This window comes from Camelus ferus, chromosome 2 (genome assembly GCF_009834535.1).
Source record: "Camelus ferus isolate YT-003-E chromosome 2, BCGSAC_Cfer_1.0, whole genome shotgun sequence".
NCBI lineage: Eukaryota > Metazoa > Chordata > Mammalia > Artiodactyla > Camelidae > Camelus > Camelus ferus.
The window spans coordinates 107,448,562-107,463,245 of NC_045697.1; the positions used below are offsets into that span (position 1 = coordinate 107,448,562).

The 14,684-nt window shown below is 41.8% G+C and overlaps 1 protein-coding gene and 2 non-coding genes across 3 annotated transcripts; all 3 read left to right on the forward strand.

The window, feature by feature from the left end:
• The first annotated feature begins 6,198 nt into the window (after positions 1 to 6,198).
• Positions 6,199 to 10,325, forward strand: RPS3A (ribosomal protein S3A). Its single transcript, XM_006174410.3, has 6 exons — positions 6,199 to 6,296; positions 7,048 to 7,151; positions 7,525 to 7,712; positions 9,156 to 9,364; positions 9,894 to 10,003; positions 10,153 to 10,325. Exons 1-6 carry the CDS (start codon positions 6,235 to 6,237, stop codon positions 10,272 to 10,274), a joined length of 795 nt encoding a protein of 264 aa, XP_006174472.1. The 5' UTR covers positions 6,199 to 6,234; the 3' UTR covers positions 10,275 to 10,325.
• Positions 8,387 to 8,459, forward strand: LOC116659356. The gene has a single exon (XR_004314716.1). It is a non-coding gene; the product is annotated as a small nucleolar RNA SNORD73 (small nucleolar RNA).
• Positions 9,621 to 9,692, forward strand: LOC116659358. Its single transcript, XR_004314719.1, has one exon. It is a non-coding gene; the product is annotated as a small nucleolar RNA SNORD73 (small nucleolar RNA).
• Positions 10,326 to 14,684: the final 4,359 nt, after the last annotated feature.

A 14,684-nucleotide genomic window follows, 5' to 3' on the forward strand; every position in this document is an offset into this window, starting at 1 on the left:
TCCTACAGCTAAGTATGTCAAAGTTATACGAGCAGAGTGGATGTGTGGAACTTGTATATGGTATTATGCAAGTAAAGGAATATGCCTTCCTCTTTGCTTTTTCCTCTCCCTGCTGGATTAAATGTTAACTTTTCATTTGCGCCACACAAATGAAAGTAACATGTAGATGGCAGAATAATCAGAGTGATGAAACCTTTGAAATCTAAGTCCCCAGTAGCATGCAGCTGATGCATCAGCCCTGGACTGTATACTGCTTGGACTGTCACGTAAGTAAGAAATAATTTTCACCTTGTATATGCCACTATTTTTGAAGTCCTGTTATGATTCCTGAATCAAGTTGTTGCTTATCTCCCTGTGCAAGCTACAAGAGTGGTACTCCCTGGAGCTGTGCAACATGGCAGCCTTGAACTCAACTTCCAACTAATAAGTTGTTCCAACTAACAAGTTCAGAAAGATTAAAAACTTTCCTGAAGTTAAACTGCTATGTGATAAGGTGAGACTGACCTCAGATCTACATGATACCAAATGGTGACAATACTAGACTCCATGCTAGGTTTTCACTTTGTGAGATGCTGACGTCCCAAAGAAAAGTCCCACTACTTGCAGTCTTACAGTGTGAGGGAAGTGGTTTCAATTCCCACCTAAAGCCAGTAACAACAGCTGTGCGGGTACAAAAAAATGTGAGTGTCCCTAGGACGTGTGCTGTTCTTAGTGACAGCAATGGTAATGAGGAACCCTGTTTGACTGTCGTCCTACTGTACTTCTGTGATGACACTAGTATCACCGTGTACAGATTTAATGTCAGCTGTCCTTCTCAACTCTCTTGCTCTGCTTCCTGGATAAGTTCCTTCTTCCTATCTGCCATCCATGCCAAACCACACAGGCTGAGTTAGGCAGGGGAAGCGACTCCAGCAGGAGCAACACTTGAAATTTAACAAGGTTGAGGGTAGAGAGGTGTTGACGTGAGTGTGAGTGGGCAGCTGAGGAAAAGATAGATAATAAATGTGACATTTATTTTGGAGAGACAGAGAAAAGGAGCGTTAACAGTTACTGAGTCCCACTATGTGCTAATCCCTGTGCTAGGCTTCTAATGTATACTGTGTCATTTGAACTTCACAGTAACCGCAGGAGGTAAGTATTTTTCCCACTTGCCAGTGAAAAAACAAAGACAATATAAGGTCACATAGTAGGTGGCAGAGCAATGATGTAAAACCAGGACTGACTTCAAAATCCATGTTCTTTCCACTGCATCTTGTGGCCTTTAAACTTGTAAAGTCCTTTCAAAAACTTTATTTGCTCATTTTCAGATACATCATCTTCCCTATACAACTCGGAAGAGCATCTTGGTACTGGAAGGTATTTTCCAGGTCTTTAATGTGTCTGGCATGCCCAATAAGACATTCTGCAGCTCTCAGCCAATCCAGCTGATCCTCTGTTGTGGTGCAGGAAACGGTGCCAACTGGCAACAAGATAAGGAGCTTAAGCCAGAATGCAAATCAGCGTACTACTTCCTTAACAAAGTTTCACTACGGAAAAAAACAGTCACCTGAACTTAACAGTGTGTTCAGTGACGTAACTGATTTCATTCTGTCAAAAGCTCTTTATCTCTTTGCCAACTGATAATAGTTTGCTGACCGGTACTATTCTGATCACCCAAGGAAATAGAGCACATTTTCCTAATCCCACCTGGGACACCTCTACGAGGAGAACTCACTGCTATATACTATTTTCACTTTCTAAATAGAAATGAAAGGAGAAAAGACAAATTTCCAAAGAAAATGTGCCATACAAGTCATTCAAGACTAGCATACAAAGAGAGATGTTTAGGACAGTCTCTGCCTTCTTCCCAGGAGGGGATGGGGTAGGGAAGCATCAATTAAAAAACAAAAATCATTATAATCAAATGTGATTATCCTTGATTCCTCTTTCTCTTCCCATACCTATTCATCAGCAAATCTTTTTGGCTCCTATCCTCAAAACATAACCAGAATTTCCACTACGTCCTTCCACCTAGGGCACCTGCACTTCACATGCCCAGAGGATGTTATCTGCATCTTAGTCTCCATCAGTGGTGTCCTGTTTCCACAGCTCTCCACCCGCCACACGTCCTCCCTACTTCCCTAGACCGAGCTGCCGTTACCTGGTTTTAACTTCTCCTTGATTCTACTCTTGCTCTACCACACTGAGCTCTCCACACAGCAGCCAGTGTCACACTGCTGCTCAAAATCTTCCAAGGGCTTCTCATCCCACACAGAAAAACCCCCAGAGTCCTGACTGCAACCTGAAAGCCCCTATGTTATCTGAATTACATCATTTTCTTTTTAAAAGTGATGGGGGTTAGGCTGAGTTAGGGACAGGAGAAGCACGGTGAAGGACTGGAATAGTCAGACATGGAGAGAAAGAGGAAGGGGAGCTGACAGGTAAAAGGATCGTCAGAGACCCAAGACCCAGCTGAGATGTGACACCGTTAATTTCTAATAGTTTGAGTCTGAAATATGTGGTTTTCTCTAACCATGCCATGAGGGTAGATGGAAGGGAAGAGAAAATGCATGTTAGTTTTTGCTGCAAATCAAATTCTCCCAACACTGAATGACTTAAAACAATGAGCATTTATTATCTGTCGTGATGCTAGGTGTCAGCTGGGTGGTTCTTCTGTTCTGGGCCAGCTCAGTTGGACTAAAATCATCTGGGATGGCCTTATTCAAACACCTGATGGTTGGGAGGCTGGTTGTTCTGGGGAGACGTCGGCTGGGACTAGTTATTTCTGCTTCAAATGATCTCTCATTCTCCAGTAAGCTAGCTCAGGCTTCTTAGCTAAGTGGGCTCAGTGTTTTAAAGAGCAGAAAGAGCAAACCCCATGTATGCCAGCATTTTTTAAGCCATTGCTGAAGTCATAGTCGCTAACGTCCCTGGACTAAAGCAAGTCACGCTATCAAGCCCACAGTCAACGTGAGAAGGGACAACACAAGGTCACAGGTACAGGGTGGAGTGAAAAACTGGGGGAAATACCACCACAGAAGGTAAACCGCACACTGCTCTAGGCTTAGAGTTTTCAGACAAGGCTCAGGCTACAAGGAAGTACAGAGCTTCAGTGAAAAAGTATGTTGTTCAGATGAACCACCACGGGGTGCAGCTGAGAAGACAAGGAAGTAAGATCAGGGGTGTTTACAGACTGGGAGAAAACGATGTTAAAACAATTCTGGAACCCGTTCCAACATGTGTGTGGAGGGGTGCGTTCCCACACCAAGAAGCAATTCTTGGACATAAACTAGGTGTCTTACAATTCAACTCAATTCTGACACTATCTCCCCATAGCTAGCTAGACAGCGCTAGGCGGACAGGTTACGGGCTCACTCTTACAAGACTGCCTAGCCCCTTCAGATGCCAATCACAATTATGCTTCCTGGGTTTACATCTATATTGAGGATATCTGAAAGAATAAGGAACTACAAAATGACATAAATTGAACACATGAAACATATACAACATTATAAACCAATGTTATATCAATAAAAAAAATTTTAGGTGGCAAAAACTGAAAAAGAACTAAATAGAACTTTCAGAAATAAACAACAGTATTCAAAATTCAAAAAAAATCATTGGATAGATTTAATAGATGAGTCACAGATGGAAAGAAAATTAATAAAATAATATTGACACCTTACTAGGTTTGCTGTATTCTGATATTTTTCTCTTCCATTTTATTCTATCTGAATTTTGAGATTCTTAGATGGTTGAGACCCAATAAACTGATTTTGTACCTCCCATGCTGTCTTTTTGTTTAATTTAACTAAAACTGATGATTGCATCATTTAATGTGTCAGGGAAATATAATTTTATTTTAAAAGCTTTCATTACAATACAAATTTGAAGAGTGAAATCCATACCTCTGACAAATCCCTTAGGTGCTGGTGTCTCCAGAATAAACTAGATGCAGTTGACTTCAATAATGCCTCCCGGGTGGCTTTCACTTTTGGGCAGAAATAGGAGTCAGACTAGGAAGAATGCAAGCTCAGTTTTCATTCTAGAGTAGGTAGCCTGGGCGGTCTATAACATTTTCCATTGGGAAAAGTTTAAGCTAGTGAACTGCTATCTAGGTTAACTTAGTCAAGGTTACGATAGGCATAGAATCAATACAGAGTTTACTAGACTCAGTATTATATTTGTAAGGGCTCACACAGGCACCCCTCACATGTGTGGCTTGCTGTTGCCTACGACAGTGTACCCCTAATAAACTCCTTTCTATTCTTAAAAAATAAATATATATATTACATTTGGAAGGACTGACTGATTTCCACTGGTCACTAGTATTCACTAATCTGCGATGAGACAAGCAAAGTAAGGTCTATAGAATTTTTCATAACATTGATTTAAATTAAAAGGGCTGTCTTTTCAAAGGATATGTCTTTTTAAATTTTGGGAGTCAAAATAATATTTTAAAATGAAATGATGCTGATAGAAAATGGCAGTTGTTTTTGGTTTTGTTTTATAGATTGGTGGAATTTTAAACTTGCAGTCACGTTGGTTCCCAAAATTATTGTGAAAAATATGGGCTGACCTACAAAGTTCAAAAGACTGGGAACACCACCAACGTTGTCTACTATTACTTATTCATCCAACAGATATTTTGACGGCCCACCAGGTGCTAAAAAAAGAGCACAAATAGGAAAATGACTGCATTGTGTGCCCTCCTTACAGTAAGAAAGGGACAAGCTGAATCAATAGTTCTAACAAGTGAAGTAGTGCCAGGTCTTCTGGGAGCAGGTCTGAGGGAAAGCCTGTTTGTCTGGGGAATCAATCTCTTAGTGAAAGAAGAAATGAAGCTGAGTTGTCTTGAAAATGCAGTTATTTGCCTGCTGATGAGGGAAAAGGAATGGAGATAAGAGAAAACCTAGTCCAAGGAATTTTACATAGTTCTAAACGACCAGAGTTGAGGCATCCACTAAAGACTGAGACATGGTGAGGATGTAAACGGAGGTGAGGAACTCGAGATAAAAAGGGTTTTGTGGGCTCAGCTTAGGACTTCCATTTTTAAAAAATATAATTGTGATAAAATATACATACCATAAAATGTACCACTTTAACCGTTTTTCAGTGAACAGTTCAGTACTAGTGTTTGGTGTAATTACATTGTCGTGAAATAAGACCTTTGACTTGATCCTGCAAACAACTGAGATTAATGGAAGTCTTGAAAGATTTCAGGACAGGGCTGGAGATTTAGGAGGATTGTTTTAGAAAGTGAGGGTAGTCGGAGGTAAGGGCTGGAGGCTTGGGAGGACTTCAAGGCTTGTGGGAGCAGGTTTCTGGCTCAGGTACAGGGTTTTTCCCCAGAGGGGAAGTTGGAGAAGGAAACTCAACATACCACTGTCTGAGTACCAAGCCTGTGTGGGCCAGCATTCCAGGGACTGCACACTTGAAGCCAGCAGGCCACCGCTAGCTGGGATGTGTATTTCGTTATCCCCTATAATTGAAAAAACAAAACATCTTTTCTTGAAAAATCAAAGTATCTGGCAACACGCGAACCCTAGTCCCTCAGGGAAACAGTGAGTAGAACTCATTCCATTAAAAAAAACAAAACCAAAACCCCTTTTTATCAATGTATAAGACATTTATAGAAAAGTACACAAATTAAGTGCACAGCTTGACGGGTGTTCACAAAGCGAACGTGCCCCGCTAACCAGCGCCCGTATGAACAAGCAGAACATGACCAGCATCCCCTCAGTTAAACTGACTGAACCCTGCTAACAATCTTACGAGATAGAACACATTACTGCCTCCATTTCAGATACGGAAACTGAAGCACTGACAGGTCACGAGGCTAAATATTACTGAAACTAGCATATGAACCTAGACTCGCTGTCTTGTCCCAAATCCCACGCTTTTGAGAAGAAACAGGCGCGAACGTGAGACGGTGAGTTCGGCTTTGAAGGACGTCGAGTGCGCGTCCTCTTCCGCGGAAATTTACTTCCGGGCGTCAGAGCCGCAGAAACCACCACAGCCGCACCTCCTAAGCGCGGCTTCCCGGCCAGAGGCCCGCAGGTTGCTGCGCAGCCTCCCCACACGTGAGGGCGCTGTCGCAGCTACAGTCTGAGGCGTGCCTCTCTCTGTTGTCGCGATATTCGTGAGGCCGGAAGAACGTAAGATCGAAGGTCACGTAGACGGCGCGTCCGTCCCCGAACGCCTAAGTTCTCGCGCGAGTTACACTTCCGCCCTTTTGGCTCCCTGAGCAGCACCATGGCGGTTGGCAAGAACAAGCGCCTGACGAAAGGCGGCAAAAAGGGAGCCAAGAAGAAAGTGTAAGTGGTGACTGTTTGCGGCCCCTGCTCTTTGGGGCGCTGTTGGAGTCGGCGGGCGGGTTCTGGACCGCGGTGTGAGCCGGATGGCGAGGATGTTGGTTGGATTGCGCGGGCCGTGCCGGGTTGGTAAACCCCGAACCGCGGCCTGGCGGATCTGGTTGCTGCCTTGCGGCAGACCGGCTGCTCTCCCCTTGGCTTTCTGGGCCTTAGTCGCACCTCTTTTGAGTCTGATTGCCCCCGCGACTCAAGACTAGCGTGTTCCGTGTTGTGGGCTCACGGGTCTCGTAAATTGCACGGGTAATTGATGCCACCCCAGGAGCTGGAGATGTGAGAGGCGCTTTTCTTGTCCACACGGAACCCTGCACTCCTCCCCTGCTTGGGCCGGGTGGGACACGGGAGCTCCTAGTAGGCTAGCACGAGACCCCGAAGAGCCCGGGGTGCCAGTGTGTGTCCTCACGTACCAGTAAAGTTGAAGAGATGTGCACGTTGTTTGGAGGCACTGCTGCTGGTGTGGAAGGACCGATGGGGTGAAGAGTACTTAGGTGTCATGACGTATTTACCGAGGTGTCAGATCTGCACAGTGTGAAATACAGTGGGATGGGCTAGATTTACCTATGCGCCGCTCGCCTCACTAAGAGGACTAGTTTTCACCAATGTCTACATTCCAGTTTGCTATTTAATGTAATTAAGATGAGGGAAGTTAAAAATAACGCGATCTGCCCTCAAACTTAACGCATTTTTTAAAATCCAGGGTTGATCCATTTTCTAAGAAAGATTGGTATGACGTGAAAGCACCAGCTATGTTCAATATAAGAAATGTTGGGAAAACACTAGTCACGAGAACGCAAGGAACCAGTGAGTATCTTATTCTTTGTATTTTTTTTTTTTTAATTGAGACCTGTATGTATGGTCTGTTGATTGTGCAGTGGGATACATGAAAGAAATGTCAGCTCTTGTTTGAAGCCTCAGCCCCTTTGGGGCTTGTTTCTCGTACACCACTTGTAGAAGCAAGGTGCTGTTTTTATAATTACTAGTAAAATGTGCATTAATTTTGAGCTTCTAATAAGCACTGTTAGTCATTGGTGTACGTATCAATTTGTTTAACAAAAGTTAAGGTTTTTATAACTTACCATTCATTTTCTAAGCTTAATGCACGAGCATTATCTTTGCTGATTTGACTTTGCTTATGTGGTTTCTAATGTTAACGCAATTGATTCTTGTTTTATAGAAATTGCATCTGATGGCCTCAAGGGTCGTGTTTTTGAAGTGAGCCTTGCTGATCTGCAGAATGATGAAGTTGCGTTTAGAAAATTCAAGCTAATTACTGAGGATGTTCAGGGCAAAAACTGTCTGACTAATTTCCATGGCATGGATCTTACCCGTGACAAAATGTGCTCCATGGTCAAAAAATGGCAGGTGAGAACAGAAGTCCTTTAGAGTGCATGGTGCTGTGGTGCGTGTGACCGAAGATGTTATGTTTTAATGTCAGGAAGGTGCTTGCTGTGCAGTTGAGGTTTAGATTTCAAGTTCTTGATGTTTTCTTGCTGTTACTGAGTGGAGTCTGGGATTGACACTCTTGAACTTGAGCAACAGCAGTGAAGCTGTTTAAATTGAGTTCTAGCTTTAGTATTGGGTTATCAGCAAAGCTTTTTTGCTGCATGGATTAGTGGCTGGTTGAAGAACGTCTCGGTGCAGATTTGCAGTTTTAGTTTTGCCTGCAGAATACCTCTGGACCTCAAAATCTAGAGAACTTTATAGGGAAAGCATGGATTGGGTTAGTTTTGATTATTGTGCTACAGTAGGAGTGATAGAGCCTCTGGTGTGAGATTGAAGTCTTGGCTCCTTTTCCCAATTATGTTGTCTTTGGAAAGTAACTTAAAGCTTGCTAAGCCCTGGTTTCTTTACCTGTAAAATGTAGGTAAGAGTATTACTCATGGAGTTAAGAGGATGAAATAAAAGATTCATGTAAACATGCTTAGTACAGTACTTGATACAAAAAGCATTTAGTACATGTTAGTATTACTGCAGGAAATAACTTGGTTTAGATGTTTCTGACTAACCATCGAGTTTGGGGGTGTTCTGTATGTGGGAATGAATGATGACAGAATGTTTCGGTCCCAAATGATACATACTGATTGTACCGTTACATTTATTTCTGACATTCCTCTAAGGTTTTATAGTTGCATTTCTGAAAATATTTTAAGGCCCTTTCACTATAATTGTATTATATTCATTTGTTAAGCTAAGGTATAAAATTTACAAAATGCAAAGATGGCGTTTCAATTTTTGTTGCTACAGATAGTTTCGGTTTTTGAATTTAGGTCGTAATATTAATTAGGGATTCCTAAAAATTGTACTTTAGCTGTGAAATTGAATATTTAATCCTCAGCATGGCTTTAGTGTTACTACACTATTTCAACTACTTAGAACACCTTTTCCTAAAAAGATGGAATAGGTGTATATGCCAAAATGAGATTCTCTTAGAACCTATTTTTATTTCATCTTTCACAGTTAAGGGATTGGGGGAGGAGCAGGTCGGCATGTGTCTGTATAAGGCATGTATATGTAAAAGGGTGGGAGCTATTGAGGTAGGGATAGGAATAGAGAAGTTACCCAGAGAGGAGGGAAGACTGCTGAGAGGTCTCAGTATTTATTTAGATACAACAGATAGTAAGAATTTGGGGTAGCTTGGTGAGTTCACTTCAAGGAGGCAAATTCTGTAAATAGTCATTTATATGATCATCCTTAATACTGTGTATTGACTACTTGACCTTCCAGCTTATTTTTAAATTAGAATTTGAGGGATAAAGTTGATAACATTAAATCCTGGTATACCTGGCAGTATCTTTTTTTCACTAGACCATGATTGAAGCTCACGTTGATGTCAAGACTACCGATGGTTATTTGCTTCGTCTATTCTGTGTGGGTTTTACTAAAAAACGCAACAATCAGATTCGGAAGACCTCTTATGCCCAGCATCAACAGGTCCGCCAAATCCGGAAGAAGATGATGGAAATCATGACCCGAGAGGTGCAGACAAATGACTTGAAAGAGGTGGTCAATAAATTGTAAGTAATGCAGCCCTCAGATGAGAGAAAGCATATGAGACAAAGTGAGGTCAGACTCGTGTTTAAATTGTCTGTGAAACCATCTAGCTGCATCTCTTGAAATGAAAGCATGTTAAATGTTCAGTTATTTGATGGTTTATCTTTTTTTTGGATGAAGCTCTCCTGGAACTTAGTGCGATTTGAAGCGCCTTGTTTTTGCCTTAATTAGAAAAAATACACTGAATAGATAAACCCTTCACGATTAGTAATGTATGGGAATAAGTGATGACAAAATGTTTCGGTCCCAGATGATGTCTGATGATAAAACTGTTAACATTTTTCTGATGTTCCCATGCAGTTGGCTAAGATGGGTGTAACGGAAAAGCCATAAGGCTCGGTCTCAGAAGTCTCAAGTGATAATTTTGTTACTGACTAGCTGTATAATTCAGATCATTTAACCTTCACTTGTGAAGGGGCAATAACAGAATGAGGATTATTGTGAATTAAATGAGGTGTAGGTTTATTCTAATCTATCATTACTAATTTACAGGATTCCAGACAGCATTGGAAAAGACATAGAAAAGGCTTGCCAGTCTATTTATCCACTCCATGATGTCTTTGTTAGAAAAGTAAAAATGCTGAAGAAGCCCAAGTTTGAATGTAAGTGAGAGGTCATGGGGTTCCTGAAAGAAAAAATTGTGTGTATGAACACGCTGGTCCTTTTTTTCCCTGTCATGCTACATAGGATTGAAGATCACTGTTTCAAGGTACATGGTCTGCTGTAATTAACAGTTATTTTTTCCTTTTAGTGGGAAAACTCATGGAGCTACATGGTGAAGGGAGTAGTTCTGGAAAAGCTACTGGGGATGAGACAGGTGCTAAAGTTGAACGAGCTGATGGATATGAGCCGCCAGTCCAAGAATCTGTTTAAAATGCAGACTTTTAATGGTGACAAATAAAAGATTTTATTTGTGATGTTTTATTTCTGACAATTCTCTTTTGATCATCTGACAGTTTGTGGAATCAGATGTCTGATTCGAAGGTAATATGACCTTTTCTGACCTTTTGTGTGGATTTTATTCATTGCTTGGGTTACTCAGTAGCTGAGGAAAATGTAATGATCTGTTTTAAGCTAGAATGATCTGGAAGTGTTATAGATGGTTAATAAAAGGAAACCCCCCCCTTTTTTTTTTAACATGGCTTAAGTTTTTAAGGTGGTTCTCAAGTCATTTGGAAGTATTATTAAAGTGTTGCAGGGGCCTGCCCCCAGTGTCCTATTTAATAGTTCTAGGGTGGGGTGTGAAATTTTTTAAACAAATTTTCAGGTGATACTGACGGCCACGGACCATACTTTGTGAACCACTGTATTAGACTGTAATGGAAAGGGAAGAGCTCATTGGCATTTTAAGTTTTTGTTTCTTTGTGTGTGTAAAAACTGTGCTGTCTTTTTTCCTCTTGCTGTTAATATCCCACTGTATACCTTCATGGTCAAGCTGAAATTGACAGAGAAAGAGAAATGGGTTATTGGTCTCCTATTAAGTGGGCATTTAATGCTGCCCACTCTCCAGTATTTGCTCCTAGTCACCCACCCATTCTGTTTTATATCCCCTCTCCCCTGAGAACTGTTCTCATGCTCAGGTCAGCTGATGACCTTATTTCTTGAGAAAGGATGAGAAGAGAACCTCACATTCCTGTTATTTTCACACTGCCATCTGCTTGTGTCCATATTTTCTGCCTTTCCTTCTTGTCGCTGGGACAATGATCATCAGCTCCCTTCTCTTGGCTTGTCAAGTTTTGGGTCCATCAACTCTCACCTTCGTCAGTTTTCTTCCACCAGTCCCATCAAGCATACAGGCATCCTCTATCTAGGTATCACTGACTCACACCCCCTAGAAGAATTAACCGTATTTCTCATATTTACTTTTCTTGAACCTGTTGCAGTTGGGCTTTTTTTCCTCCCACACCACTGTAAGGAGTCTTGCTATCAGAATTGCCAGATTTGCTGTGTTGAGTGGTTCATTTTGGCCTTCATTTTACTTTACCTCTACTAGTGCCATTTGACAGTGGATTTTCTCCTGTTTTAACCTGTCTTCTGGAATTTCACCTCAAAGTTCCTCTCACATTGCTGGCTACTGTCCTCCACTAGTTCGTTTGAGGCCTTAGTGTTGGAGAGCCCTAGGGCTTAGTCCTTGAACATTTACCAGTACTCGATACTATTTAATTTCTTGGTTTTAAATAAACTGACTTCCAGATTCTTACTTCTCTAGTCTATACCTTCGAACTCCAGGCTTCCTTGTCCAACTGCCTGCTCGGTATCTTCATTAGATACCACAGGCATTTAACATGTCTAAAATAGTATTCCCGAACGCAACAATTTTACCCACCCTTCTATTTTAGACCAAAATCCTCTGTAGTCATCCTTGACCACAGTTCATTCAAAATACGTCTGGAATTTAACCAATTCTTACTACTGCAGCTGCTGTCACTTTGGAGCAAGTCATTACCACCTGGATTGTTGTTACCTTTATGGTCTCCCTTTGTCATGTCGTCCCCCCCCCCCCTTTGTGGAAGTTTATTATAGATGATCAGTTCACCCAAAAAGTCCCATGTGATCTTGCCTCTGACCTGTCACTACCACTTCCTTACTCTCTTAGCCAGACTGTCCTCCCTGTCCCTGGATAAGGTAGGTACATTCTTACCTGAGCGCTTTGGCACTTGTTTCCCTGTGCTTGGAATACTCTTCACTTGGATGGCCAGAGCTTCTCTTCTAACTTAAGTCAGTAGACCTTGCTGATGGTTCATCCTATTAAAAACCCTACCTTTCAGGTTTTTTTCTCTCCCTATAGTTTGACTTTTGGCTACTAGAGAAATTCCATGACGTTAGTTCTTTGTTTTGGTCGGGTTCACTGCTAAACCCTCCAGTGCCTGGAGAAGTTCAGTATTTGTTGAATAACAGAGTGAAATATTAAGAATTATCAAAATGACACAGATACAAAATGCTTCACCTCCCATAATGAAGCAAATGTTTTCCCCATAAACAGTATTGTAGATTTGGGTCTCAAATAATAGGCTTTCTTTCTAAGGTGGAAGTTGGGTCTATAGAGTGGTCACTGAGGGTGGGGACCAGGAATTAAGTTACATAAGTGGTGATTTTCTTGATGCTCAACATCATTTGGTGAGATGATTTTGCTGGTCAAGCTCTAATCTGCTACATCTCTGAGTCGGGCTTGGTATGGTTCTCTTAGAAGGGCTCATTTGATAACACTTCCAAAAAGAATGTTTAAGTTTTAAAAAATGGTTTGGCCTGTTTGATGATAGATTTAATCAAGTTACCTTCCCGTAGGCCAACCTGAAGGTGGTTAACATCCATCTAATAAATACTATAAAGGGCAATTCTAAGTTTCCCAAGTATCTTACATACTTAACATAGATATTAAGTATTCACAGATAGCCTTTCTCTAAATTCCTAGAAGAATTTTACCTTGATCTTTCATAAGAAAACTTTTTATCAGGGATACAACTTTTGAATCTTTGAAATGAATTACTGAAGACATTTATGTTAAAGCATGACTGAAGCAGGTAGCAAAACTAACTTGAAACTGGCTTTTGCGTCTAGAATGTGCATGAAGCAGCACCACTAGTGGACTTGAAGAGTGGTGATGTGAAAAGGAGAAAGGACTGCTGGGAAGAGTACCCTAGACTGGATGGGTGGGCCTGATGTAATCGTGCAAGTTCTTAAGTGTGGGAGTGTGAGAAGAGGAGGCTGGGGTAATGTAATGTGAGGAGGACTGCTAGCTTTGAGGACGAAAGGGCCACAGGCAGAGGGAAGTGACAGGTGTCTAAAAGCTGGAAAAGGTGAGAAAGTTCTCAGTGACAACACTGGCTGACAATATACGTACCATCATTATCCCACATTATATGCATGAGTCTCTACCACCACCACCAATATGATTAGTGAGAACAGTTAAAAAATTTTTTGGCATATGGCCAACTAAATTATTATAGTACTGTGTTTGGATGGCTTGAGCACATGGCCAGAACTTAATACTCACCCTCTCAGCCCTTGCATAGTCTCACTGCTACAGGTGTGTGCGCTTAATGCTCACTTCCAGCCCTTAAGTTGATTGCTTTCCAGTTATTCTGGTTGAAGCTTGTTCTCTGGTTGATTCCTCAGGAAGTTATGGCAACGATATTTTCTGAATTCTTGTATGTTGAATACAGTTTGTCATTTTCTTTACACCTGAAAGTCACTTTTATTGGATCTAAAATCCTCAACTCACTCTTGAGTATCTTAAACATAACGCCGTTTTCTGGCATAAAGCATTGCTAATGAAAGTCTGGTGATAATCTAATTTTCTTTCCCTCACAAGTCACTTTCTGGTTTTGGCTAGAAGCCCAAAGAATTTTTTCTGTTTCTTTAAACTCCAATAACTTTATAAAATGTGTCTTGGTAATAGTTTGATTGAATAGTCTCAGATACACAGTACAGGCAGACCTGTTAGTTGGCAAGTCAGAATCCTCAGTCTTAACAGGCCTTGACTGGTTTTGTTACACCTCTACCAACAGGGGTGTTTGGTCAACTCCAGTAAAATTCAGGGGCCTGCTCACCACGTGCAGCTTCTTGGGACTGTGTGGGTGGGTTCACAATGGCTAATCTCTAGCAATCAAGGAAAAACAGCCAACTCTTTGCTCTTTGACCTGCCTCCAACGGAAAGGAAGCCTGACTCCCTGTTGGATGCTTTGGGTGCTGGAGACAGTATATCTCTCAGTAAAGAGACCTTCCTGGTCAAGTAAAAATAGCGTTTTCTGAAATGCACCAGCTTCAGCAACTCTTGAAATACCATGTCTCCCACCCCATTACCTGAAGCATAGCTGCTGCCTCAAAGGGACCCTAGCTTTCTCATGCACACCAGACTGTGAGTCCTGCCAAAAGTTGGTCCATTTGCCCTGAGGTAGCTGGGGCCATCATCACACTGACTACTGACTGACTACATCGGTCCTTTGGTCACCTCTCAGGGCGGCTGATGGTGCCTCAGTACTGTGGACACATTTTTAGGTTATGATGTTGCTGTTCTAGGCCCATCAACTGACTTCAGCCACACAATTAAAGCCCTTGAAACTAATGTACCATATGTACATGTCTTAAGTTTTCCAGACCACTTGCAGTCTAGCAATGGGGCACTTTGTCACCAGGGCACCTGGCAGTGAGTCAATAGTATTTGGTGGCTATTTCACAGCTGCATACCATCCACAGAAATCTAGCACTGATGAGCACTAAAAATGTTTCTGACTGTCACCCTCACCTCCTCCTGTTCTACAGACCTGACTAAGGTAGGTGGGT

Bases quoted from the DNA above. Each gene is read 5' to 3' on its own strand.
- RPS3A (XM_006174410.3), top strand. From the start codon at position 6,235: ATGGCGGTTGGCAAGAACAAGCGCCTGACGAAAGGCGGCAAAAAGGGA. The intron at 6,297-7,047 runs GTAAGTGGTGAC...TTTAAAATCCAG, and splicing joins AAGGGAGCCAAGAAGAAAGT to GGTTGATCCATTTTCTAAGA. The intron at 9,365-9,893 runs GTAAGTAATGCA...ACTAATTTACAG, and splicing joins AAAGAGGTGGTCAATAAATT to GATTCCAGACAGCATTGGAA.